The 24,232-nt window shown below is 48.0% G+C and overlaps 8 protein-coding genes across 8 annotated transcripts; 5 read left to right on the forward strand and 3 right to left on the reverse strand.

The window, feature by feature from the left end:
* Nucleotides 1-869: 869 nt before the first annotated feature.
* Nucleotides 870-2,504, forward strand: BHQ10_010002 (uncharacterized protein; the record flags this gene model as incomplete). Its single annotated transcript, XM_040872585.1, has 1 exon — nucleotides 870-2,504. One exon carries the CDS (start codon nucleotides 870-872, stop codon nucleotides 2,502-2,504), a length of 1,635 nt encoding a protein of 544 aa, XP_040738504.1.
* Nucleotides 2,505-2,715: 211 nt separating this feature from the next.
* On the reverse strand, nucleotides 2,716-3,447 carry BHQ10_010003 (uncharacterized protein; the record flags this gene model as incomplete). The annotated part of the gene is made up of 4 exons (XM_040872586.1): nucleotides 2,716-2,724; nucleotides 2,858-3,106; nucleotides 3,165-3,222; nucleotides 3,290-3,447. The coding sequence occupies 4 exons, from the start codon at nucleotides 3,445-3,447 to the stop codon at nucleotides 2,716-2,718; spliced, it is 474 nt and encodes a 157-aa protein (XP_040738505.1).
* A 491-nt stretch (nucleotides 3,448-3,938) lies between these two features.
* BHQ10_010004 (uncharacterized protein) lies at nucleotides 3,939-4,860 on the forward strand (the record flags this gene model as incomplete). Its single annotated transcript, XM_040872587.1, has 2 exons — nucleotides 3,939-4,281; nucleotides 4,334-4,860. 2 exons carry the CDS (start codon nucleotides 3,939-3,941, stop codon nucleotides 4,858-4,860), a joined length of 870 nt encoding a protein of 289 aa, XP_040738506.1.
* A 401-nt stretch (nucleotides 4,861-5,261) lies between these two features.
* Nucleotides 5,262-6,470, reverse strand: BHQ10_010005 (uncharacterized protein; the record flags this gene model as incomplete). Its single annotated transcript, XM_040872588.1, has 3 exons — nucleotides 5,262-6,263; nucleotides 6,315-6,370; nucleotides 6,425-6,470. 3 exons carry the CDS (start codon nucleotides 6,468-6,470, stop codon nucleotides 5,262-5,264), a joined length of 1,104 nt encoding a protein of 367 aa, XP_040738507.1.
* Nucleotides 6,471-7,750: 1,280 nt separating this feature from the next.
* BHQ10_010006 (uncharacterized protein) lies at nucleotides 7,751-13,660 on the forward strand (the record flags this gene model as incomplete). The annotated part of the gene is made up of 7 exons (XM_040872589.1): nucleotides 7,751-7,813; nucleotides 7,866-8,694; nucleotides 9,421-10,611; nucleotides 11,037-11,473; nucleotides 12,254-12,741; nucleotides 12,802-13,300; nucleotides 13,352-13,660. 7 exons carry the CDS (start codon nucleotides 7,751-7,753, stop codon nucleotides 13,658-13,660), a joined length of 3,816 nt encoding a protein of 1,271 aa, XP_040738508.1.
* A 660-nt stretch (nucleotides 13,661-14,320) lies between these two features.
* BHQ10_010007 (uncharacterized protein) lies at nucleotides 14,321-15,365 on the reverse strand (the record flags this gene model as incomplete). The annotated part of the gene is made up of 3 exons (XM_040872590.1): nucleotides 14,321-14,782; nucleotides 14,833-15,292; nucleotides 15,346-15,365. 3 exons carry the CDS (start codon nucleotides 15,363-15,365, stop codon nucleotides 14,321-14,323), a joined length of 942 nt encoding a protein of 313 aa, XP_040738509.1.
* A 287-nt stretch (nucleotides 15,366-15,652) lies between these two features.
* BHQ10_010008 (uncharacterized protein) lies at nucleotides 15,653-17,495 on the forward strand (the record flags this gene model as incomplete). The annotated part of the gene is made up of 3 exons (XM_040872591.1): nucleotides 15,653-15,761; nucleotides 15,851-16,798; nucleotides 16,846-17,495. 3 exons carry the CDS (start codon nucleotides 15,653-15,655, stop codon nucleotides 17,493-17,495), a joined length of 1,707 nt encoding a protein of 568 aa, XP_040738510.1.
* Nucleotides 17,496-21,573: 4,078 nt separating this feature from the next.
* BHQ10_010009 (uncharacterized protein) lies at nucleotides 21,574-23,739 on the forward strand (the record flags this gene model as incomplete). Its single annotated transcript, XM_040872592.1, has 3 exons — nucleotides 21,574-22,388; nucleotides 22,449-23,169; nucleotides 23,221-23,739. The coding sequence occupies 3 exons, from the start codon at nucleotides 21,574-21,576 to the stop codon at nucleotides 23,737-23,739; spliced, it is 2,055 nt and encodes a 684-aa protein (XP_040738511.1).
* Between the last annotated feature and the right edge of the window lie 493 nt (nucleotides 23,740-24,232).

Here is a 24,232-nt window from a genome sequence, read left to right on the forward strand (position 1 = left end):
GGACTGTGGTAGCCGCGTACGGAGTCCTGTATGACAACGTTGCTTTAGGGTTGGCCTGGTGCTTCATAGTTAGTTAATACTATTTGATACAGTTGGATCGCATTCTAGTTGGCTCTCTATGATAGCACCGACATACTGCATACTAGTACGTAGAACGTCTATGGTACACTCTTGTTATATAGCACACAACAGGAAGTGCACAGTATGATTATGATCATAATCATACTGTATAGACCGAATCGGGCTAGCGGCCCTAGGTAAGCAGATCTTCCGGTGCTACCTCACCCCGTCATACTCTTAGCTCGTCCAAAATGTTACTACCACCTTAACTCGTTCGTTACCTTGCCTAACTCGTTTCTTCGCTTCCCCATAAACATCTGTTCTCCTTACTTTCGTTTCTGTTCTTCTCTCTCTCTCTTCCTCGCTCTTTATTCTAATTTATTCCGCCCCTTCTGACTACTGTTACTTTCCCAGTCCAGGACCTTATCTCTGCACTCCCGCTCCGCTCGGGATCCTCCATCTACTCCCCGGAATTGGAGTAATTAACATTCCATACCTGGCTGGTTCCCGGAGCAAAATACCGCTTGCGAAAATAAAAACAACATTATAACTACCCTAGCAGGAACGAAACAAAAGACACAATTGTTTTTGTCTTTGCTCTTGAGGAATTTTTTACGCGGAATTATCTGTTCTCAGCTCGTCGTACCTTCCCCTCACTACGACGACCCGCTCATAGTCTACTATACACTTGATACGAACAGCTATTCTTACACCTCTTCCTTTGAGCAGCCTAACAGCTTGCTCAGAGGAAACGGTGCCGGTCGCTGTCTCATCTCGAACGAAACAATCGCTCCTTCTCCACCGTCAACATGACATCGTCGCTCGCTAAAGTACTGCATCGCATGCAGGAGCTCTTCCATAATCTGGTCGCCGCCCTCGAGGCTGCCCTCTTCGGCGAAACGCCGCGCCGACAGCGCTCTGTATACGGTCGTTATGGTCGCAAGCGACGCTGCTCGCTCGAGGAGTTGGCCCAGGAAATCGATCGGCTGTTCAATGCACATCTGAGCGTACAGAACATGTTGACCATGGCCGCCAAGATCAAAGACCAGCTCAAGTCGTGCTTGCAATCGAACCCGTCCTGCATGCTCCCGTCGTATAACCATGCTCTACCCACGGGGAAAGAAACGGGCACGTTTTTGGCGCTGGATGTGGGCGGGTCGACGTTCCGTGTCGCCTTGATTGAGTTGGGTGGGAGAGAAGAAGGCATGAAGATCGTTAGCTCGACGTCGATGGTGATTGATGAGGAGGTCAAGGCGTTGCAAGGAACAGACTTTTTCGACTGGATGGCGAAGCGGATTGACAATTTTTTGACTGGGGTGGACGCGAAATACGGCCGGGAAGAGACTCCTTTGTCGATTGGACTGTCGTGGTCGTTCCCTGTTGATCAGACATCTGCCAGCAGTGGAAAAATTCAGGGTATGGGTAAAGGGTTCCGCTGTTCGGACTCGGTATTGGGACAGGAGCTAGGTGGGTTGATTGTGTCAGCGTGCCAAAAATTGTCGTTGAATGTTCGCATGGATGCGATTGTCAATGATAGCTCTGCTACTCTGTTGACACGCGCCTACGTGGACCCAAAGACCCGGATGTCGCTCATTCTCGGAACGGGTACGAATGCGGCTGTCCACTTTCCTGTCCATGAAATCGGTCTCGCCAAGTTTGGTGCAAGGCCTCCTGGATGGTTTGATCGTGCGAAGCATGTCATCATCAACACTGAATTGAGTATGTTTGGTGGTAATGTGCTGCCGATGACGCGATGGGATGATTATCTCAACCGCACTCATCTACGACCCGACTTTCAGCCTCTGGAGTATATGATCACTGGTCGTTATCTGGGGGAGATTGTGCGACTGATCATCGTCGAGGCTGTTGAGACGGCGTCGCTGTTTGGTGGCGATTTGCCTCACTCGATGAAGGAACCATATTCGTTGGACACGGCAATTGTTGCGTTCATCGAAGGTGACAACTCTCCATCACTAGCTCCGTCTGCAGCTCTTTTGCAAAAGAATCATAGCTTCTCTGCTACACCGACGGTAGAGGATTTGACCTTTATCAAGCACGTATGCAAGTGCGTCTCAAATCGTTCGGCGGGCTACCTGTCCACTGCCATCTACAGCATGTGGTGTCTACGTAACGAGGCCGAATTCCCAGTTGACTCCACAACCGAGACAGTCAAGAAACTCGATCCTCAGGAGGTTACCGTTACGGAACTCGAGCAGCCCACCAAGACCTTGAGCATCGCCTGTGACGGAAGTGTGATTAACAAGTATCCCGGTTTTCGGGACCGATGTCAATCATACCTCGACATTCTAACACGAGAGAGCAGTGACTCGGCCACAAAAGCAGAAGACAAGCCTTCAATCACATTGGAGCTTGCGCATGAGAGTGCCATTTGCGGCGCTGCAGTGGCTGTCGCCATTGCTGTCGCCGAGCGGGCGTCCTCTTGAATCTCTTAAACATTCTGTGATGATTTTTATTTCGTTTCTTTCGGTCCATTTCCTTGCATAGGGCGGTGTTTGGAACGGGCGTTTTACTTTCAACACACTTTTAAAGAATCATGTTATCATTTATCATTTATCATTTATAATGGGGTCCTCCTTCTCATGCACATATATTGGATCTCATTCACGCCTTTGCTACCTGTGTCTCTAATACGTCCTAGCCAGCCTATGTGTGTTATCAGACATGACTGTCTGCATAGATTGGGAGTTGAGAATAAATCGTTCCTCTGGTGTCTGGCTAGAAAGTAGATAGGATTGGTGTAGGATCACGAACACAAATCAACTAGTAAATCCAATACCCTCTTCTTCAACCCCTCTAATTCCTCCTTCGATATCTTCTTCGTCTTAGCACCCTCTTCTGCTACTGACTCAGATGTTGTCCCCCCTGTGTCATCTTCCGTGGTTACCAAGGCACGATCGATACAAAAAAAAGGAACCCCCAATCTGCGAAGTTCGCTCTCTATGGCCCGCGCCATGTCAACTGAAGCCTGGTACACCTTTGAGTCGTAGGCTTGCAGTTCTGTGGCGTTTTCTTGGGATATTTTCTCCTTTATGCGGGTTAGCGTCGTAATTCAAGATGGGTAGCGGGGTCGGTGAAGGACGTACAGTCGTGTCCTCAGCACTGGCTCCAGTTGTAGTTGCATTACTCGCGCCAACCGATTTCCTATCTCCCGATCAGCTCATGTTCAACACATAGCTAAAACTCCTCAAGGGTGTGTCAGGGAACGCACAAAACCTGCTCGATCTGCCTCCTCTTCTCTTCTCTCGCTGCCTGCTTCTCGATCAGCGCCTGCCGCGCTTTCCACCATGTCCGCTCATGCTCCCGTTGGGACTTGATGAGGTTTTGGATCCGGGCGGAGAAGTCTGCGTTTTGGGTTGTGAGGTGCATTATATGCTTTAAAGCGGGGGGGTAGGCTGTTATATTTGCTGCGCTTGCTTGTGTCTTCTTGATATTAGGGGTTGATGTTGGAGGTGTAGGGGTATGGGTTGGTGGTCGTCCATGTTGATGATGTTGATGATGTTGATGGTGATGTTGTGGTGATGGTGGTTGGGGTGTTGAGGTAGGGTTTGCAAAGGCAGAAAGCGTCCTTAGGACTGAGGACAGATCTGGATTTGATGTCATCTTATTCTGTTTCGTTGTAACGTTTCTATAGAGTAGACAGCAGATGTCAGATGTTCGGGTGGGTTCCGCGTCCAAGCCCTCTGATTGGCCAAAACACGGCAAGTCGTTGACCTCTAAAAATTTCCAGGCGGACCGACGGACCTCATCTCATCCATCCAGAGACCATACCTATCAACTCGCCTCGATGAGTCTTCTATACATAGCAATTTAGTCCAATTGTGCTCGACACCTCTACAGTTTCCATCGACACAATCAATATGTCCCGCTCAGCAGCAGATGCAACCCGCTTCACGGCCACAGGGCCGTATGTCAGTTCCAAAGCTCCCTACCAACTCCCCAACTCCTTGAAACAAAATAAACAACCCACACCGTCAAATTACCAATCTCCTACAAAATCCTCGATATCAAGTTCCTCACAGAATCAGTCATCGCCACCACCCGGCGAGACACCACGACAAAAAGTCGAGCGACTACGTGCTCAAGCGCGCGCCGCCCGACTCGCCCAGACCGGCAATGCGTTCGATAGGATAATCGAGAGGGGTCGGAGGGTGGCTAATAGTGCTCACAAAGTGATGATTTATACCCTCATTACTGCATCAGGTGCTTTTCTCCTCCTACCAACTACTTAGATGACAATGCTGACCGGGTACAGGCGTCTGCGGCGCCCTAACACTCTACTCCGTCGTATCCCTCACAATGTGGAACCGACGCCAGCGCGAACTCTGGCTCGACAGACAACTACAAGACCTGCAAGCTGCACGCGAAGCATTCGTAGCCGGTAACGCAACACCCGCTCAACTCGAGATTCTGCGCAACGAGAAGATCGGCGAGATTGAGCAGCAGAAACGTAAAGAGGCGGATGAGCAGAAATTGTGGAATCGGACGAAGAAGTTTTTGTTCGAGGGTTTGAAGAAGGAGGATGTTCCTGATGCAGTTGTTGGTTCTGCGGCAGCGACGACGACAACAGCGGCGGTTAGTGAGTTGATGAATAATAATAAGACAACCGAGGAACAGGCGACATCGTTCGGGATATTGGAGGCTGTGAATGCGAAGAAAGCGGAAGCTCAGAGCAATATCAACGCGCAGGGACCGGGATCGTTAGATGCGTTGGCGTTGAACGTCGAGACGACAGCGAAACAGTCCGTCAAGAGCTGGACGAGCTGGGTCTGGGGACGATAACCTCCCACCCTTTGTGCATGACTCGTGTCTGACTGTGTGACTAAAAGAATGTATTATTGACTAACCTCTTCCCTCTGACTGACTCTATTTACGTCTGGTGTGGGATTCGCATTCGGCGTTTGCATTTTTGTTCCATTTCTGTCGATGTATTATTGGGCATTTTCTGTTTTGTGTCAAGATGATGGTATACTTGCTCGAGTGTGCCTATGTATACTTGGTTGGTATATAGATAGGTAATGGATGTACATAATCATAGACCATACTTATTTACTGAGATCTTTACTATATAATTTAAAATTTAGTGGTAGGTAGTAGAGTCGTTCGTTCTCATGGTCATACAGACACGGCTGGCATCGTTAGCCTTTTAAACAAAATAGACACTTTTTGCAGAGACCAAAAGTCTAAGCACTTCCATTACTCTTGGTAACAGCCCGACGCGCGCGAACCGCCTCCGCCAAATCCTCAAGTACAACCACGGTCGATTCCCAATCAATACAGGCATCAGTAATACTGACACCTTTCTTAAGGCCAGACGGTCCCTCTGGTGGGACCTTTTGGTTTCCCTCGTTGATATTCGATTCAATCATGACACCGATAATGGCAGTCTCACCTTCACGCAATTGATCCGCAACCTCCTTTGCGACGAGAGGTTGATTGCGATGATTTTTCTTGGAATTCCCGTGCGAGCAATCCACCATCATGATTTCGCGCTGTTTGCGGGCCCGTAGTGCTTCGCGGCCGGCTTTGATGCTCTCCCGGTCGTAGTTCGTCCCCCTGGTGCCACCACGCAAGATCACGAAACCGTGCTCATTGCCAGATGTCTTGGTAATCGCCGCAAGACCTTCCTTGGTGACACCCAGGAAATGGTGGGGATGCGACGCAGCGCCTATAGCGTCAATGGCAACACCCAAGTTACCGTCTGTGCCGTTCTTGTATCCGATTGGGAAACTGAGACCGGATGCCAATTCGCGATGCAGTTGGGACTCGGTGGTTCGGGCACCGATGGCGCCCACGGAGATTAGATCGGCTAGATACTGCGGGGAGATGGTATCGAGCATTTCACTAGCAATCGGAATTCCGAGACTAGTCAAGTCTGCGTACAACTTCCTCGAAACTTGAAGACCCTTGTTGATGTTAAAGGACTCGTTAATGTCCGGGTCGTTGACGAGACCCTTCCATCCAACTGTTGTGCGCGGTTTCTCGAGGTAGGCGCGCATGATGATGCACAGGTCGCCGGCGAGTTTTTCGGAGAGCGCTTTGAGGCGATGCGCATATTCGATTGCGGTTTCGGGGTCGTGGATGGAGCATGGTCCGACGACAACGAGGAGGCGATCATCGCGCTGTTCGATGATTTCGATGGCCTGGTTTCGGCCAGATTTGACGGTTTCGACTGATGTGGCGGGCTATTCAATTAGCATTCGCTTTTCTTCAACTTCGAGTGCATGATGACTCACAGAGGGAATCTGAGTCTGGAGGTAGTGAGGGGAGAGAAGAGGATCGTAACCCAGGACTATATCGTCAGTTGTCATTCTTCGTCTTTTTCTTCTTCTTCCTTCAGACATACCGCGGGTATCGTCGTTCTGTTCCGTTTGGGGTTTGACAAGAGGCATCTTATAATATGTATGAAGCTTGGCGGATATGAAGAAATCTAAACTCGCAATGCTACTCTGATGCAATGATGCAGGAAGACAATTTGCTTTTCTGTTCTTTTTTCTGTCCTTATACAAAAGTCAGCCAATGACTCATAAGCAGCAGATCACGAAACTAAGACAGATGCCACTTTTAAATGTCATCATTCGGGTGCCCAGAGTCCGCGTCCGCTGGTGCATCTCATTACGTACCAAAAATAAGGCTCTATTAAGCTGCAGAATGTGCCCGTATGCAACTAGCAATGAACCGAAACAATAGTAGAAGAGGTAAGAAAGAAGTCGTTGTATGACAGTCTGGACACATAGTATAAATATTTTCGATGCCCCGCTGTCTTCGTGGGCATTTCACATGATGAACGGCGTCCATTGGCCAATCATATTCCCCGATTGAGACCACACTGCGCCGGTGTGGCGGGCGGTGAGTCTCCAGCGGCAGTATCTGACCATGACTCACTTGGTCTCAGCCAATCAGAGGCTAATTATTAGAGCTCTTGTAACCTGTATTACGGGTACGTAACGCGCGCCGGTGAGGAATGCTGTTAGTTGAGCAGCAGGAATGGCGCTGTATTATATCGTCACGGTCAGACCGATMCCGMAAGCCGATACACTGAATTGAATACTACATCAAGCACGCCCTAAACAAGGCCCTACGTCATGGGCGAAGTGTGTAGGAGGAGAATTATCTATTGATGACAGTAGTTTGACGCACATGGACCATAATAGAAAGCATCATGTACGGAGTACTCGGGAGGACTAATACATAGTATACTAGCAATATTGGTACTAGTATACTATGTATGTAACATATCTGATAAGCAACGATAAGTGCCTTGCCGCCGCTAACTAGCAAGCTCGCCGCTAGTCCTCTTCCGCCAACCACTCATACGCCCCAGGCAGCCTCCACCCTAGACTCTATTTTGATAGCAGCTTCATTCTGCGCTCATCTGAAACCGTCTTCTTACATCGTGCTTCCACTGCTGTCAGTCCCTGAAGAATTATCTGCCCCTCATCTTTTATATCTAACGCGGAGGCTGATGGCGCTTTTTCTCGTCCGTGCTTTACCTGTCTCATGTCTCTTCTTGACCGTCATCTCTCACATTTGGAGCCCACCGCATTGATTGTTATTTAACCCGTCGACCCGCCCGCCTCGATGAACAAAGCGGTTAAACAAGCGATCTGTGTTTCTGCTATAGAACTGCCTTAAAGAATAAATTCTCAGCAACGAAAGTGGAAACTGAGCTATGTCCTCGATTCTTGCGAAACGGCCGAGGGAGGAGGATGGATTTGGTGACTATGGGCACAAGGTATGTCAACTGACTGGACATGAGTGAATACGCACTAACAAGTTTGTGATAGAAATCGCGTCTTGGCCAACGTAACAATACCTCGTTTCTGTCCACATGGGTTCCCTTCGACAATCCTACGCCCTCGCCTCCATTACAACCCACCGAGTCATCACACGAAATCAACAGCACACCCTTCGAAAACACACTACCCGAACCCTTCCGGCAATGGCGCGAGGAAAAGAAACAACCATCACATTCGTCCCTACAGCACCGCCGTCCCCCAACCCTAACACTGGATACCGCCATGGACGTCGACATGGCACAAATCTCACCTCTCCCAAATGGCGACAATCTCTCGCCCTGGCCCGTCGGTGCAAAAAGCAAAGCCATCTCAAATCACCTTCAACCGTCGCCCATACCTCACCATCTTCTCAATCAGTCACTGACTATCAGCGGAGGCCGAACATCTACACCGATATACAGTCATTTCACATTAAACATGAACAAGGACTTGATGACCGATTCTTCTCGAGACATTAACAGTGCTACTCCTACGCCTAACACACATAACACGAATGAGTCTAGTTGGTGGCGACGACGGCGATTACCCAGTCCAATCAGCGAGGCCGGCGACATCTTTTCTGAGATGGAGCCTACAACCAATATAGACAAAGAGATGAGCAGACAGAAATACTGGCCTGATTCTCCTTCATCCATGGATATCGATGGCGACACGCCATCGAACATATACCTTCAAGTCCCAGAGCAGAATTCGGGATTTCCTACTCGAATGCCTGCCAAGGTTGAGACTGAAAGTACTATACCTATATTAAGGACACCAGCATCAACAACCGAGACAAAACGCCTATCGGTCACGGCACCCAAAAGAGAGAAGATCAGTTTCTCAATGGGCTTTCGCGCTGATTGCGAAAAATGTCAAATGAAAGTTCCGGGGCATTACAGTCATATAGTTCGCTCATAGAGTATGACAGCATTTTATGGTGCATTTCAAGAGCTGATGGGAGATCAGCAGTCACGAATTATCTTTTTATTTTTACGATTGTATTATACCCTTTTACTTATAGCTTTCTCTTATCATGCAGCGTTTAGATTTATTACTATTCATATTGCTTGGTTGATCAGAATTAGTTCGATGGCTAGACAAGAATGTTAATCCGGTGCGGCTATCCGAAAAGCCGACCCTATCCGGGCCCTACCCGAAATCTGTCCCCATACAAACAATCTTTAAATCTTCAATCCCTCTTTGACCGCAGGGTTACATGATTTGAAAGTAGTAAAAGCGATATATATGTTGATTGCAAGCCGTCATTGTGAATTATGTTTCTTTCTAGAAACTCTAATAAGGATAATGCGCCGTTCTGACCTTCTCCACACTTGTATCGTCTTAAATGTTTACCCCGGCATTTCGTCTCGGATGGGACCGTAGCCGATGCGCCCCAGTCGTCGATTTTTGTTGAAATAGTCGGGGTTGCCTCCGTTCTTTTCTTCGTTTTGATTTTCTAAAACAATTTAAGTCTTCTCTGCTTTAGACTGTACCTTTTGTACAAAGAGAGACTACATACGACATTGAGATTTGAGCGTGTATAAAGCAACGGAATACATAGAAATGGCCTCCCCCATCCCTCGAGGCCTCAAACAGGTCCTCCAAAAATCTCCCTCCGATATAGTCATCCTCTCTTCGGTGCGCACGGCAGTCACCCGCGCCAAAAAGGGCGGCTTCAAAGATGCCTACCCGGAAGAACTGCTCGCGCATGTCCTCAAAGCAACTCTAGCCGCAAACCCAAACGTCGACCCAGCACTCATAGACGACGTAACAATCGGCTCCGTGCTACAAGAACTCGGCGGCGCAAAAGCTGGTCGGATGGCGCAGATCCATGCCGGGTTCCCGCATTCAGTCTCGTTTCATACGATTAATAGGCAGTGTTCGTCTGGATTGGCGGCAATCACGACTATTGCGAATGGAATCAGGGCCGGGGCGATCAATGTTGGTGTGGGAGGTGGAATGGAGTCTATGACGCGCAATTACGGATCTAGAGCAATTCCAACTGTGCTCTGGCCTGAGTTGAAGGAGTCGCATTCCCAGGACGCGAAGGATTGTATTATGCCTATGGGACTGACTTCGGAGAATGTTGCGAGTCGTTATGGCGTAACGAGGGAAGATCAGGATGTCTTTGCGGCGAATTCGCATAAGAAGGCTGCCGCGGCGCAGGCGGCGGGTTTATTTGATGAGGAGATTGTGCCTGTTACGACGAAGTTTTTCGATGCTGAGCATCCCGATGCGCCGCCGAGGGAGATTACGGTTGATAAGGACGATGGTATTCGACCTACGATTTCGGTGGAGAAGATGGCTACGCTCAAGCCGGCGTTCAAGGCGGATGGTACCAGTACGGCTGGAAATAGTTCGCAGGTCAGCGATGGTGCGGCTGCGACGTTGCTTATGCGTCGCTCCACGGCTATGGAGCTTGGTCTTGGGTCTTCGATCAAGGGACGCTGGGTTGCTAGTGCGGTTGCCGGCTGTGCTCCCGATGAGATGGGTGTTGGGCCTGCAGTCGCGATTCCCAAGCTTCTCGCTCAGACTGGATTGGAAGTTTCTGATGTCGGTATCTGGGAACTCAATGAAGCGTTTGCTTCCCAGGCGTTGTACTGCGTTCGCAAGTTGGGTATTGACGAGAGCAAAGTCAACCCCAAGGGTGGTGCGATTGCTATCGGTCATCCGCTGGGCGCCACTGGTGCTAGACAGGTGGCCACGCTGTTGCCTGAGTTGGCCAGGACGGGACAGGATATTGGTGTTGTGAGTATGTGTATTGGAACGGGTATGGGTATGGCTGGATTGTTTGTGCGGGAGTAGGTTGGCCTTTAGATCGCTGCCTGTTGTACATATAATACATATAATGAACATTGAAGAATAAAACTGAGTTATTGAGTTACATCTCGTGTCATGCAGTCATATGAGAAGTCTGGTGCTGATGCCTGAGTAGGCAAGCGTCGTAAATGACGCACTCCCTTCCAACTGTGTCTGTCCACTTCTAGATGTTGCATTGTTGTGACTAAACTGGTAAGAACGCAACTCCTTGAATTGCCCTCAGTGAATTCTCAACCAACCTGCAATGGTCCATCAACTTGCCATCACTGTTTAGCTGTCAAGCCTAACTAAACTTGAGGATGGTCCCATCAAAATCTATTGGCAATCATTGTCTACAGACGCTACTCAAGCTTCTAGGCCTCTCAGATGACCCCACTGGCATGGCCGACGTAGTGTTTGTAGCAATCGACTTTGAAAATGCACAGAGCATCTGGGAAAACACATCCTCGAAAGTGGGATGTCAGGTTGGTATTGCTGTTCTAGACACTGGACAACTTGAAAAAAGACGTCTGGCTGCCGCTTCTTTCTGCCTAGACGATGAGCAAGACGAAAGTCCCTCAAAAGAGGCTGAGGAACTCATTACAACGTACAATTTTGCTGCAGGTCCCGTCGAATATTGCCAGAGGGCAAATGTCAAAAACAGCTTTCTTTTCGGTAAAACGACCTTTATCGACCAGAGTGATATGCGGGAGAGAGTCGAGTCTTGCTTACCGCAAAATCGCGAAATCATTCTGGTTGGTCATGATCTTTATCACGATATCAAGGCACTTGAAACGATGGGGCTCAACTTTAAGGTATACTCGCCTTGGAACGCAATAGACACTTGTGTGATTGCTCGTCTAATTTTCCCGCCAAAGTCCAGAAATAGTTTGCGTGGCATTCTTCGAAAATTGAAATGCCCTTACAAAGGACTGCATTGTGCTGGTAACGATGCAAATTTCACTCTGAGAGCAATGCTCCTCTTAGCAGCCCAAGCTTGTCAGCAGACTCATCCTAAGACGTCCGGAATTTTAGCAAGGATTGCGACGACGTCTTCTTACTATTTTGGACAACAGGACCATCCTATAATAAAAGACCGGGAATTGAGGAAGAAAGAAAAGGGAGAGCTCCGAGAGATTAGAGAATACCTTCAGAACATGAAAAATACTGCGCGTGCTCAACGAGCTGTGACCACTGGAGTACAAGATGTAGGAGAACCTTTGGAGGAGGGAGATCTGTTCAGGCTTGAGGCCTCCTGCTATGATCAGGAAAGAGCTGCTGCTGAACTACAGAACAAGGACGATATTTTAATGAAAGGGGATCTCCACTGGGTTAAGGTTCCTAGGTACGGCCTGGGCGCAGACTGGGTTGCTAGACCATGGGGCCTCCAGTGGGTTATGCTGCATGATCAAGCATAGTAACTTCTTATTGTATGATAGTTGAAGCTTCAACGAGATTGTTCTAATATACATATAAATTGATCACGTGACGCTATCGTCCAAATCGGGTTAGTGCTGCGGACATGCTTTGTAGTTCCGCAGAAAAAGTCGAGGAAACAAGATCATCCAAAACAACTATCACCAAAACGAACATAGAACATGCGACCACCAGTACGACTTCTTAAGCCGCTGGAGGCACCTAGCCTCCGAAACTCTAAGAACGCATTATATGTCTGCTCCAATTGCCGCTACGATGCCTCCCTCCTCCCGTCACAGCACAACCACGAATCTCGTCGCTATGCCAGCGGAAACACCCCCTTCACCGACAAGCTTCGACGACGAATCTGGGGAACCGATAAGCCTCCCGGTCTCGAAGATCCATACGGTGGCGAAGGTGTGATTGCTTCGGAATGGGCAAAACGCAAAGCTCAATACATGGGTAAACGCGAGGATGAGCAAAAGGAGCAAAAGGCAGAAGCAGAAGGAGAGGAGTTGATCCCAGAAGAAGAATATGAGCCCGAAGAAGGGCTGGATCTGATTCCGGACGATTTCAGCCCTGCTACGACGGCGCATGATTTGCCGAGGATGGGTCATTTGAGTCAATGGAGTGACTTTCCGCCCGCTGAGGGTGATGTATATCAACCGTGAGTTAGAGGTGTTCCTCTGGAAACCGGTCAATTGGCTAATGTATTTCCGCGTGATAGATTTGTTTCCCGCAAAAGAGCCAGCGAAAGCGCCCATTTCCGCTCAGCCGCTCATTCTGTTGCTGTCGAATTAAGTCTTTTGCACGAACTCAAGAAACCTTTGTCGTTAGCTTGCGATGTGTCCAGACACGATGAACAGATTTGGAAAATGATTAGAAACTGCCAAATCAACAATGGCAGCCTAACATTTCCAAAAGAGAAGACAAAGGAGGCATTATTTTTCGTCTTCAACCAGCTTGGAGAGTCCCCGGAGGCTCAAAATGAAGCTGCCGCCGAAGCTGCTGAACAAACGGAAGACGAAGCCACTGTTGACACTACCGAAAGACTCGAAGCTGAAGCAGTGGCTGAAGAAGAGCTCGAAGTTGAAGAAACTGCTGAACCCGAACAACCTGACGGAATAGTGGATGCTGTTTACTCCTATGCCTTGGAGGCCAAAGAACCTCCTCACCACAAGGGATACCTTGATTTCTCCCTTGCCGACCCTGCAGTCAAATTCGCCGTAAGTTATTCACATTTTCTCGTCTACTATATAATACTAACCATGCACCAGTTCTTCAAACGTTACTCCCAAATAACCGGCCACCACATGCAAGATATCTGCATCTACAAGGCTAAAACCATCGGAGATGTAATAGCACACGTCGAAAGGATCTACTGCCGACCCAAAAAGCTTGCGCCAGAACTCCGTACGCTAAAAGATAAAATCGATCTTCCGAACGTGGCTATCTATTCCAAGCGATACACCAAAGGACGGCAGGATCGTGAGAATGGTAGAGCGAAGCTTGTGGAAGCGGCTTTGAGGGAGAGGGGATTGCTGTGGAGGGAGCAGGAAGACAAATCGAGCAAGTTCAGCTTGTAATTATAATCGCGTCGCTCAGCGCATGGTTGAGGTCACATTGTCATTCATATATGTATTTTCACCACCTCTTTTATCTCGTGGTCTTGACCTTTAAGGGGAGTTCCTTCTCATTTGATGTATTCGAGATGTTGCATATTGTGTTAGTGTATATTAGAATATCATTGATTGTTCCAGAAATTGAGCAGTCCATTGATTGAGGGTTAGAAGCATGAATGCAGACTGGAAGGTAAAAAGTATGTGTTTTAAATATTGTAAATAATATACAAGCTCACTCCGAGCCAGTTCCTGGATGACCCCTTCGAAATTCGCCAGCAAACTATTTGAGTCGATATGCGATCTCTTTCCACATCGTCGTCCTTTTCATAGTGGTACCAGAAAGCTAAAAACCGAAATGTCCAACTGAATGCGCAAGCTTTTGACAACGCTCGGCGTTGCGCTTTTGGCGATCATTGCACGGTGATGGAGCTGACCGGAGCGCCAACTTCGTTTTGTCGTGGAATATGATACCATTGGAATTTGCTTCTTGGAGTCTGTGTGAAGTGATACAGTCTGCCTGGCGTATGGTTAGGGAAAGAATGAGCCCTGTTAGATAGATCGTGTTGTAAAAGTCGTTCTTCCTTGTTTGTGGAAGGAAAATTTGGTATCATCGAGACAGTCAACTCATCTCCGTGCATTGGCAGGAATTGAGAACCCTCTAGTCATGAAATCTCCATCCTTCATCTTCCGCTTATCATTATCGTTATGGAACAGAGTTTGTAAATTCTCACTCCGAGCCATTTTCTGCCTCTTTTTCCTTTCTTGCTCTTCCTCGAGGACCTTGGCTGTGAGTATCGCTGTCGAAGCGTTTTTGATGCCTGACGCTGACGAAATTGAAGGCTTGTCTTTATCGATGGATTCTGCTTTCGCTTTTGTTGACGATGCGGCTGATTCTTCAGTCGTTGCTGCCAATGAAGACTCGCCATTTGCATGCTTCTTGCGCTTCTTCGATCCGGAAAGCTTTTTGAGGGAATGTGTAAGCCCTTGCTCGGCGAGTTTCTGGCCTCGCGATATTAGGCGCTGTTTGTCGGCTTCTTTTGTAGGGAGGATGACGATGACGTTCTCGTCTGTGTAAGGTTCGCTGCACTAGTGAAAGTTAGTGGATTGATACCACATGGATGGAGAAAAGCGCTTACCTGTAGACATGTATCTCCCTTCATTTCCCGAACTGCCTCCTCGGCAAAGACATGGCCGCAGGGGACAATATAAACTGACTTGACAGTAGGACCGAGCTCCTTGGTAGTAACAGGACAAATCCATCTCTCGCCGTTTCCATTCTTCGAAACGCCTTCGGTGTCAACCTCAAACTTGAGTTCGACCACATCCTTCAAACCCTTGACTCGTCCCTGCAAAATCTCATCGCAATCCGCCTTTGAACTGATATCGTCGTCCTCGGCGCCAATCAAATATTTCAGTATTGAGTCTTTGTTATATAAATTCCCTACTGAGTCGGAAACGATAGGTCGAAGAAGAGGTTTGTGCGACAGAGGATCTGTAGTCCAATAATGCTCCTGCTGCTCGCGTTGGGCTTCTTTTACCTGCGTTGCAGATGGCGCTTTTGCGGCTTCGCGGACGAGTTCTCGCCGGGTGGGGATACTGGTTTTGTTAGTGTTTGATTTTCAACAAGTCAGAATTGGGGGAAATCTCACCTTCCGCCATCGTTGCCCATCTTGCTATCAGTGACCAGAAGAATAATTGTCAGTAATGTAAACGTCTCGCCACTTGTAGAGGTGTAAACGTTGTCGGCAATTTGAGGCAGAAAGAGAGTCGATACATGACTAAGCAACTCGCCCCACCGATAAGCCAAGCTTAATTTTGAGCCAATAAAATGTACCATCTCATGTTGTTAGCTCCGCAAGGACTCCGTACAAGCTGTCCAGTTCATCGAAGCATTGGAAGAACAACAACCATTCATTTGGAACAGTTCGTTTGCTATAATAACTCAATGCCGCTATCATGAGGGGTACGGTGAATGTGTTTGTTCTCTTGGGCATTTCGACATGTACCACTGTATTTGCAGCCTCGAGTGAGGCTTCATCCCGCCCTCGAGGCGTGGGACCTGAATGTTAGTCTACTTGCCTTGATACCTGCACGACAACAATGGACGGTGTACCTGGTTCTGCAAGAAGGATTGACTAATTGTTGATAATACAGTCGCCAAATTCTACAAAGATACGACCACGTTCACTTGCATCTCCCACCCTGTCATAAAGATACCCTTCTCGGCGGTAAACGACGATTACTGTGATTGCCCCGACGGCAGCGACGAACCCGGCACATCAGCATGCTCACACCTTTCTCGTCTATCGCCGTCAACATCCGCTGACCACCCTGGCAATGATGACATTGATCTCACACCTGCATTACCTGGTTTCTATTGCAAGAACAAGGGCCACAACCCCGCCTACATCCCTTTCCAGAGAGTAAATGATGGAGTCTGCGACTACGAGATTTGCTGCGATGGTAGTGATGAATGGGCTCATCCAGGAGGAACTAAGTGTGAAGATCGGTGCAAGGAGATTGGCAAGGCATGGCGCAAGTCGGAAGAGGCGAGGCAAAAGTCCCTCAATACAGCTTTGAAGAAGAAGAAAGAGTTGATCGCCGAGTCCGGCCGGTTGACAAAGGAAATTGAAGATCGTATCGTTGATCTTGAGGTCGAAGTCAAGGCCAAAGAGACCAAAATTCAGTCCATGGAAGTCGAGCTCGAAAAATTGGAGAGAGAAGAGCGAGGAAAGGTGGTCAAAGGTGCAAAGAAGGGCAAATTGGGACTGTTGGTGGGCTTGGCGAGAACACGCGTTAATGAGCTTCGGGAAGCTCTAGGCGAAGTTCGTCAGCAGAGAGATGAGAGTCGTGCGCGAGTCAAAGAGCTCGAAGAGATTTTGGCAAAGTTCAAAGAAGAATATAACCCCAACTTCAACGATGAGGGTGTCAAGCGTGCTGTGCGCAGCTGGGAGGACTATGCCGCAAGAGGAACTGCGGGCGATGCCTCAGCGGATAGTGCTAGGGACCGCGACTTGGATGAGATCGCTAAGGCTGATAACGATGCATCCGGTATTGACTGGATTCATTGGGAGAATCAAGACGAGAGCGAGATTGATCTTAGTGAGTTTTATCCCGCAAAGTTTTATGCGAATACTAACTGGATATAGTATACAAACTACTGGCCTACTTCCCGCCAGTCGTGGTCGAGTTCCTCGAAGACAAATACAATGGCATCAAGAAATTCCTCGTCGAAAACAGTATCATTCCCGGAGCCGAAAGCGATACTGAAAGCGAATCAAAAGTGGTCACAGAAGCCAAAGATGCTTTGAAATCAGAAAAGTCAGAACTCGAAAAGACATTGAGATCCATCAAAGACCACCAGTCAGATCTCGAGAAAGACTATGGCCCAGACGGTATCTTCCGACCCTTGAAAGACGTCTGTATCCAAAAGGACTCCGGGGAGTATACATACGAGCACTGCTTCCTTGCACACACCAAACAGATTCCCAAAAAAGGCGGCGGCACTGTGACCATGGGCAACTTCCACGCCATCTCAACCATCACCGTCGACGATGCCAATACCGCCGGCGAGATTCGACAAGTAGAAAAACTAGCTTTGGAATATACCTCTGGGCAAAAATGCTGGAATGGACCAGCTCGTTCGACGACTGTGATTTTGGAGTGTGGTGAGGAGAACGAGATTTTGAAGGTCATGGAGGATGAGAAGTGTGTTTATTCGATGCTCGTTACTTCGCCTGTCGCCTGTGGTGAGACTACCAAGGAGAAAGCGAAGAAGGCTGGGAAGGATGAGCTTTAAGACTTTTCTATTTACTCTGCCTGGGCTGTCATAGAGAATAGATTCCTTTACTCGTGTACTTATATGGATATGCTACGCCTTTGAATGGGTTTTCGCATATTCTGGTTTGCATCCAAAACAAGGATAATTCATGATTACTTCTCACATACCCTCAATTGACGGAATTCCTCAGCCCCTTCTCAAGTAGATCAATCAATCCCTTATCCAGCGCATCCTCGGCAAAACTCACTCTCTCAGTCGCCCATTCCAACCAGTCCTCCGCCCTTGCACCAGAAGGAGATCGCAGCAACCCAACACTTACATCAACTACACCAGGTCGCTCATCACAATGCCAAAACACGGTCGCACCACACATGCTACAAAACTCTCTATAAACGCCGGGACTGCTTTCAAATTGCTTCATCGTTCCTGTCTTATACGTAAAAGTGTCGCCTTGATTGATGAGCAGATTCGCCTTTGTTATGAATGCCCAACACTGGATCGGGAACCCGCTCGCTAGTTGGCATGAGTTGCACGCGCAAGTACCGGCAAAATACTTTGTATCGTTAGCACGAAGCCACCATTTGACATCTTCGGAATTCTTTGAAGAACCAGAATGATAAGGGATGATCATGTCGGGCCATGGGGACCAGGATTCTTTGGACTGGTCGTTGGGACGGGTGACTGCAAAGCTCGTGCCTCCGCAGTGGCATCGTGCTCGAAGGACGCTTTCATTAGTATCCTCGTTGTTTTGTTGTCCTAAATCTTGTTCATGTACCTCTGATGGCGATACGGACATATCCACAGCAGTTGCAGATTCGATAAGACATGCCGTGCTGCTGCCGGCATACGTCGAGCCTGGCATAAAGATACTAAGACCTCCATCGGAGGTCTCTCCGACACCAAAATGGACTGCAACACATTCTGACTCAGAAATAGATGATTCGACAGGGACAACAAGCCCCGCAGCTATTAAATACCTGTTTTCAGGCTTCACTTGTGCTAGCACATGAGCACCACAGAAACCGCAGAACCACCGACTCAGTCGAGTGGACTGAACATATTCCCGTAAATACGGATTAGAGACTAGCGCTGATAAGTCTCTACAGTGGGATTTTGAATGGGGCGGTGTCGTTGGGTGTGGTTTCAGCAGAGAGTAGTAGGAGGTGCAAAGGACTCCGCTCGTTGCGCGGCAAGCGCTGCAGTGACAAAGAGGGACCTCGTTGGATTTGACTAATGATACTAGAGCTATTTGCTGAGCAGATACTTTCCCGCATAGGCAAGAAATGGATGCTGTGATGGTGGATTGTTCAGACATCTTGTCATGGTATGTCCATCACTTCGGGTCAGTCAGATAGACATAATTGTGGGCGAGACGAGTGAGCAAGGCATAGATCGGCTTGCCCGAAGACGAAAATTGAGACTACATAATATATGAAGCACTAGATGTAAATAGCCGGACTATAGCAGGGTGGCAGACACCATAGTCTTGGTATGTTTGTAGTTTCCCGCTCTATTGGTCTGCTGGAGACCATCGGAGGAACATGAGAAGAGATGGCTGATGGTGTCCCTCAGACAGCTGGCTTTTTTCCTATTGATATCAATGCAAACATTTGTCCGCCTTGAAGCGTTGCCTGTTTCATGGCAACTTTCATCATACCACCGCCTTGAGTTCCCTTACGCTCGTTTTCATAATCCGTGGTGAAACCTAATCTTGTAACCAAAGATCAATCACAACCCTTGTATGGAAAGCCATTCTCGAGAATCCCACCATTAATGGACGCTTGACCATAATTGACCCTATCAGAGTCTTCGGCAACAAATCCATCGACCCATTAGGGCTCTTAGGCCCCTGTAACTGCAGCCATGGTGTTTCCTGCCAATAGGACACCCTCTGGCCAACGCACCACGTATTATTTACATGTTTACCTTGAGCAAATAAGGAATGGCGGTAATGATACACTCTCTAAGTCAGGCTCGAAAATGAGATGAAAATGAGGCTACCTCTCATTTGACGAGTGCTGAGGACCTTGGTGCCCACGGGATCGGACCAACCCGTAAAGCATGGGAAGCCTTTTCAGGTATAAAAGAGAAGAAAATTCCACTCAAAAGCTGTTGATCGATGTTTCGTGCGGTCTGCTTTGTTTTCTCAAAATGATCGATAGCGTCTGTGTTGGGTACTGATATGTCATGGGTCGTACGGTACAGCTGCAACACGATAATACAAACTTCTTTGTTCAAGTCTGAGGAGTCTTCAGCCCACTTGGCTACTTTCCTTTATTGATTAGCTTGATCCAAACACTAAGAATCCAGTGTATGCATTACCTCCATCAGTTCAACGAATGACCACATTCAGTTTGGAGCTTCGACAATATGTACAATATATGTACTTCGTACAGTTATGGATGCAACGTGCGGGGGTCTCTGCCATTTGATCGAATAATATCCGGCATGCCAACCTGGTTGCATAAATTCAAAGGCCCATGCGGCATTTGGACCTACTGTAGTCCACCTTTTTTCTGATCTGATATCTCGTACTGTTGCTGAACGGAAAGGATGGTCCCGCTTCGCCTTTATTGTTCAACCTCGATTCGGCACGTCTTGTATCCGTAACGGGTCAATTCGGAAGAGCACGTAAATGCAAGGCTTTCAATCAGAAGTTATTTCAATGCTGGCCATGATAATATGACTGCATCACTTTGTGGCCGAGCCGGTCGAGCCTAGTTCTCTGGAGTGAAAGACACCAGGCTTGTCGTAGTCTAGCTTGGGGCATTCAGTAATAACTTCTCATCTGATTTCTAGATCCACAAATGGTGGATCGAGTTTACCAACTCTGCTGTTTTTGCGCTTCTGGCGGCAGCAGCGTTGCGGTCTTAAAAGGGCATCAAATGAAGACTGCAAATCAATCATACAGTCTTGACTTGGCAGTGTTTACCAGCCGATCCGCCAATACTGTTGCATTGTCACGGGTATTCATCGTGCCATCCCACGTAATAGAGCTGTAGGCATCTGTGCTTGAGTGGATCGTTACCTGTTGGCCCAAGGAGGTGTCCATGCACAGCAGCTCCCTTATAGGTCCATAGCAGACGGAGCCACATGGCTGCTTCATACAAGATGTAGCTCAGGCATCGACTGACCGTATGCTTGTCAATATGCATGTAAGACATCAGGCGCATGATCAATACCTTTTGGGAGAGAGTATTGCATATCTTTGTCCGACACCGGCTGAAAAAACGGGTATATAAACTCTCCTCCCTGATACTACAGGAGATATAGTTCTCTTTCTATTCAACAAACCAGCACCACTATCAGCCTATCCAGAAAGTCAGCCACAAGCTTCTCTACAAGAAATCTCATTTCGAAACCATCCCACGAACCAATAAAGATGTCTCCCTGCACCTGCAACTGCTGCAAAGGCGAGTGCAACGCTTGCTCCTGCAACAGCTGCAGCGTAAGTCATTGTGCAGCCTTGGCTCCAGAGAGTAAATCACTCACTGACATATGTTCTAGCACTAAATGCCAACGTTTGGATGGTCTCGACAATGACCTGATTCGGAACGCTTCTCCTTTGTCAAGTGAGAGTCTCGGTAGTATTTGGACGGAAAGGACGGGTGAAGATGGATGCGTTGGATTCGACGGAGTAGTCTTTGATTTTGTTCATCTTTGACTAAATGGAAGGCTGCGCTGAGGTTTCTTGGTCTATTATCGTCGTTTGCTTGCGAACAAATTTAGTCAATATTAAGCCGAGTTCTGTAAAAGATATTTGGAGTAGTTATCTGTACTCGCAAGTCGTTCCTGCCTCGAGGACGAGCCTCCTTCGTAGTTGCCCAAAACAGGCACAGATGCCAAATCGGGAAGGTGGCAACCCCGTCCAGGTCTGACCAATCAGAAGAAAGACACAAAACACCGCGCTGGCACGGTCACCGCCTTCCTAACTAGCACATTTTTTACGCTGCAAACAAAAAATTTTGCCCAGAAAATTAAAAGCCTTCGACGTTCCTTCGATGATCAGCACGTCATTATCGTCCGATTGAGTCTTCTGGTGGTTGTCAACGAATTAATGATTGTATCGAAAGCTTAAAAGCACAAGATAGCCAGAATGGCACCATTGGCGTACGAGTTCCGAGGGGAGGCAGACACTTATCGACCGCAAGATCGAAACAGCGACGGAGACAGGAACAGACGCAGAACTGGAGATAGGGATCGAGCGCCGCGTAACCAATTCACCTTTCGATTCCCCAAACCTACTGCTGACCGCCCTTTACTGTCGCGACAACGTGAAACTACACCGGAGCTGCTCGTCGGTCAGCAAGAAGGCCAAGACCAACCGCGATTCAAATTCGCTCAACTGGACGAGCTGACCGATAGCGATGAAGCGGAGATGGAAGAGTCTTCTTCCGAAAACGAGGATAGTGACTTGGAACGTCCTCGTAAAAGACGAGCAGTTGAGCCTGTGGTTACCCTTGCTGTTGAAAAACCTAAGTGGTCGAATCCAGATCCGTATACAGCTTTGCCGCCACCAGACGAGACCCAAGCTAAACGGCCGGACTTTGTGAAACTCATTCGAAAGGCCCGTATCTCTGCGACTGCCGCAGAACCCCTTGTTGGCGGCGATGCTGTTACAACAAATGACGACTTCATCTCTTTCGGAGCTGACGACGGTGATTTCGAAGACGAGAATGCGCCCCCAGAGAACGCTCCAACTGGTCCAAAAACACATCAACAGCAAACTGAAGATTTGAATACTGGAAAGAAGCGCACACGGGACGATCAGATCAAAGTGTTCACTGGCAAGTCCGGCAAGACCAACTTCAATTCAGAAGGGGATATTGTCAGTTTGTGGAAGGCTCAGCCATCTGACAATGGGAGCCCATGGCTTGAACTGATGGAGCCCACAATGCATATCGGTACTAGGTGAGCATTCATACCTGCTTCGAACGACGATGCAGGCTCAGAACACTAACGACTTGTAAGACTACATAACGAGATACTCGCTTTCTATGATTGGGTCAAACCTCGGCCTTACGAAGATATGATTCGAAGAGATCTTATAGACAGAATACAAAACGTGTTTGACTCTCAGCCGAAGTTTCGCGATATGGAAATTCGGTCATTTGGATCGTTTGCGTCAGGGCTCTATCTTCCTGTGGCCGACATGGATCTAGTCATCCTCTCACCCGGTTTCAGACGCTACGGGAGAGAAACTTTTGTTCCATACAGAAGAACCTCAGGCGGTAGGATTTCCATTTACGAAGTCGCCAGAGTGATTGAGAGGGCGAATGTCGTGGCTTCTGGTTCAATGGAAATCATATCCGGTGCCAGAGTTCCCATTCTCAAATGGGTTGATCGCTTGACTGGGCTGAAGGTGGATATGGCATTTGATAATGACAGCGGTATTCGTGCTATTAAAACCTTTGAAAAGTGGAAAGAAGCTTACCCGGCGATGCCCGCCATTGTCGCCGTCGTCAAACAATTCTTACTTTTGCGAAGTTTGAACGAGGTTCCTACAGGTGGATTGGGAGGATTTTCTATTATCTGTCTCGTTGTCAGCTTGTTACAGCATATGCCTCATCATCTGAACGGCCATGGTCCGTCTCTTGGCAGTATTCTCATGGACTTCTTTGACTTCTATGGAAACAAGTTCGATTTCTCATCGGTTGGTATACGGCTGGAGCCACCGGGCTACTTTAACAAAGTAAATTCACTACATATGTCCCCATTCTCACTTCACTGACGTTTATTCCAGGTTGTATACAGCCACGAGAAAAAGGTCCGCTTATCTATTGAAGATCCTAATCGACCAGAAAATGACATTTCCGTCGGCACAAAAGAGATTGGTCTGATCTTTCGCTGCTTTTCCAGGGCTTACGACGCATTGAAATCTCGAATGACGACGCTTGCCGTTTCACAGAATCAGACGAACATCTGTTTTCTCGACAGTATCATCTCAGCGTGTTACGATGAATACGCAGATCAGCGCGCTCATTTGCGTAAAATCTTTGAAAATGAGTCTAGGTTCATCCCATACCATCGGATGCTCACTCCACCGCCTCCACCGTCAGACAGCGCGTCAGAATCGGAATACGACCCGGAGCATGCGTCTGTTCCACCACCTCCACCTTCTGCGCCTGCTCAATCTGAGCTGAAGATTAAGGGTTTGGGAGCATCTAACGGCAATGAAGACAAGGCGGCCAAAAAACAGAAGAAAGATAAGAAGAAAAAGAAGAAAGCGGCAAAACAGCACGGAATGCCGAAGAAGGATTAATCTCGTGTTTGTCCGTCGTTTCTTTGTTAGCTTTGAACAACAAATCATTGACGACGCGAGACAAGCTCTTCCTGTTGGAAAGTCGAGGATTATGAAAGTGGATGCGCGGTGGAAGCTCTGGGGGTACGAGCAATGATCCAATCAGCTGACGCTCATCAGGAATTGCATTTTTCTTCCAATTGTATATCTACATGGGTGTTGATTTTCTCTTTCTATTGCATTATGAGATACCCACAGGCGTGACTGGGAATGGCGTGTTTGTTGTGATCATGACTCGTTTATATGTTTATATGTCTATTTCTTCGAGAACTTATGCTGTCATACATAGGAGCGACAATCCCTACAGGATGCCCCTTGACGCCAACGAATTCGAACAAGCTTATTTAACCTACAGATTTTCCTTTTCCTATTTCTTCTGCACTTGATCTATGAGGACTGCTGACATGGAGCTTTGAGCAGATAACGCGGTTCTTGATCCGAATCGATGGTCACT

This window comes from Talaromyces amestolkiae (assembly GCF_001896365.1).
Source record: "Talaromyces amestolkiae strain CIB chromosome Unknown scaffold28.1, whole genome shotgun sequence".
NCBI classification, from domain to species: Eukaryota; Fungi; Ascomycota; class Eurotiomycetes; order Eurotiales; family Trichocomaceae; genus Talaromyces; species Talaromyces amestolkiae.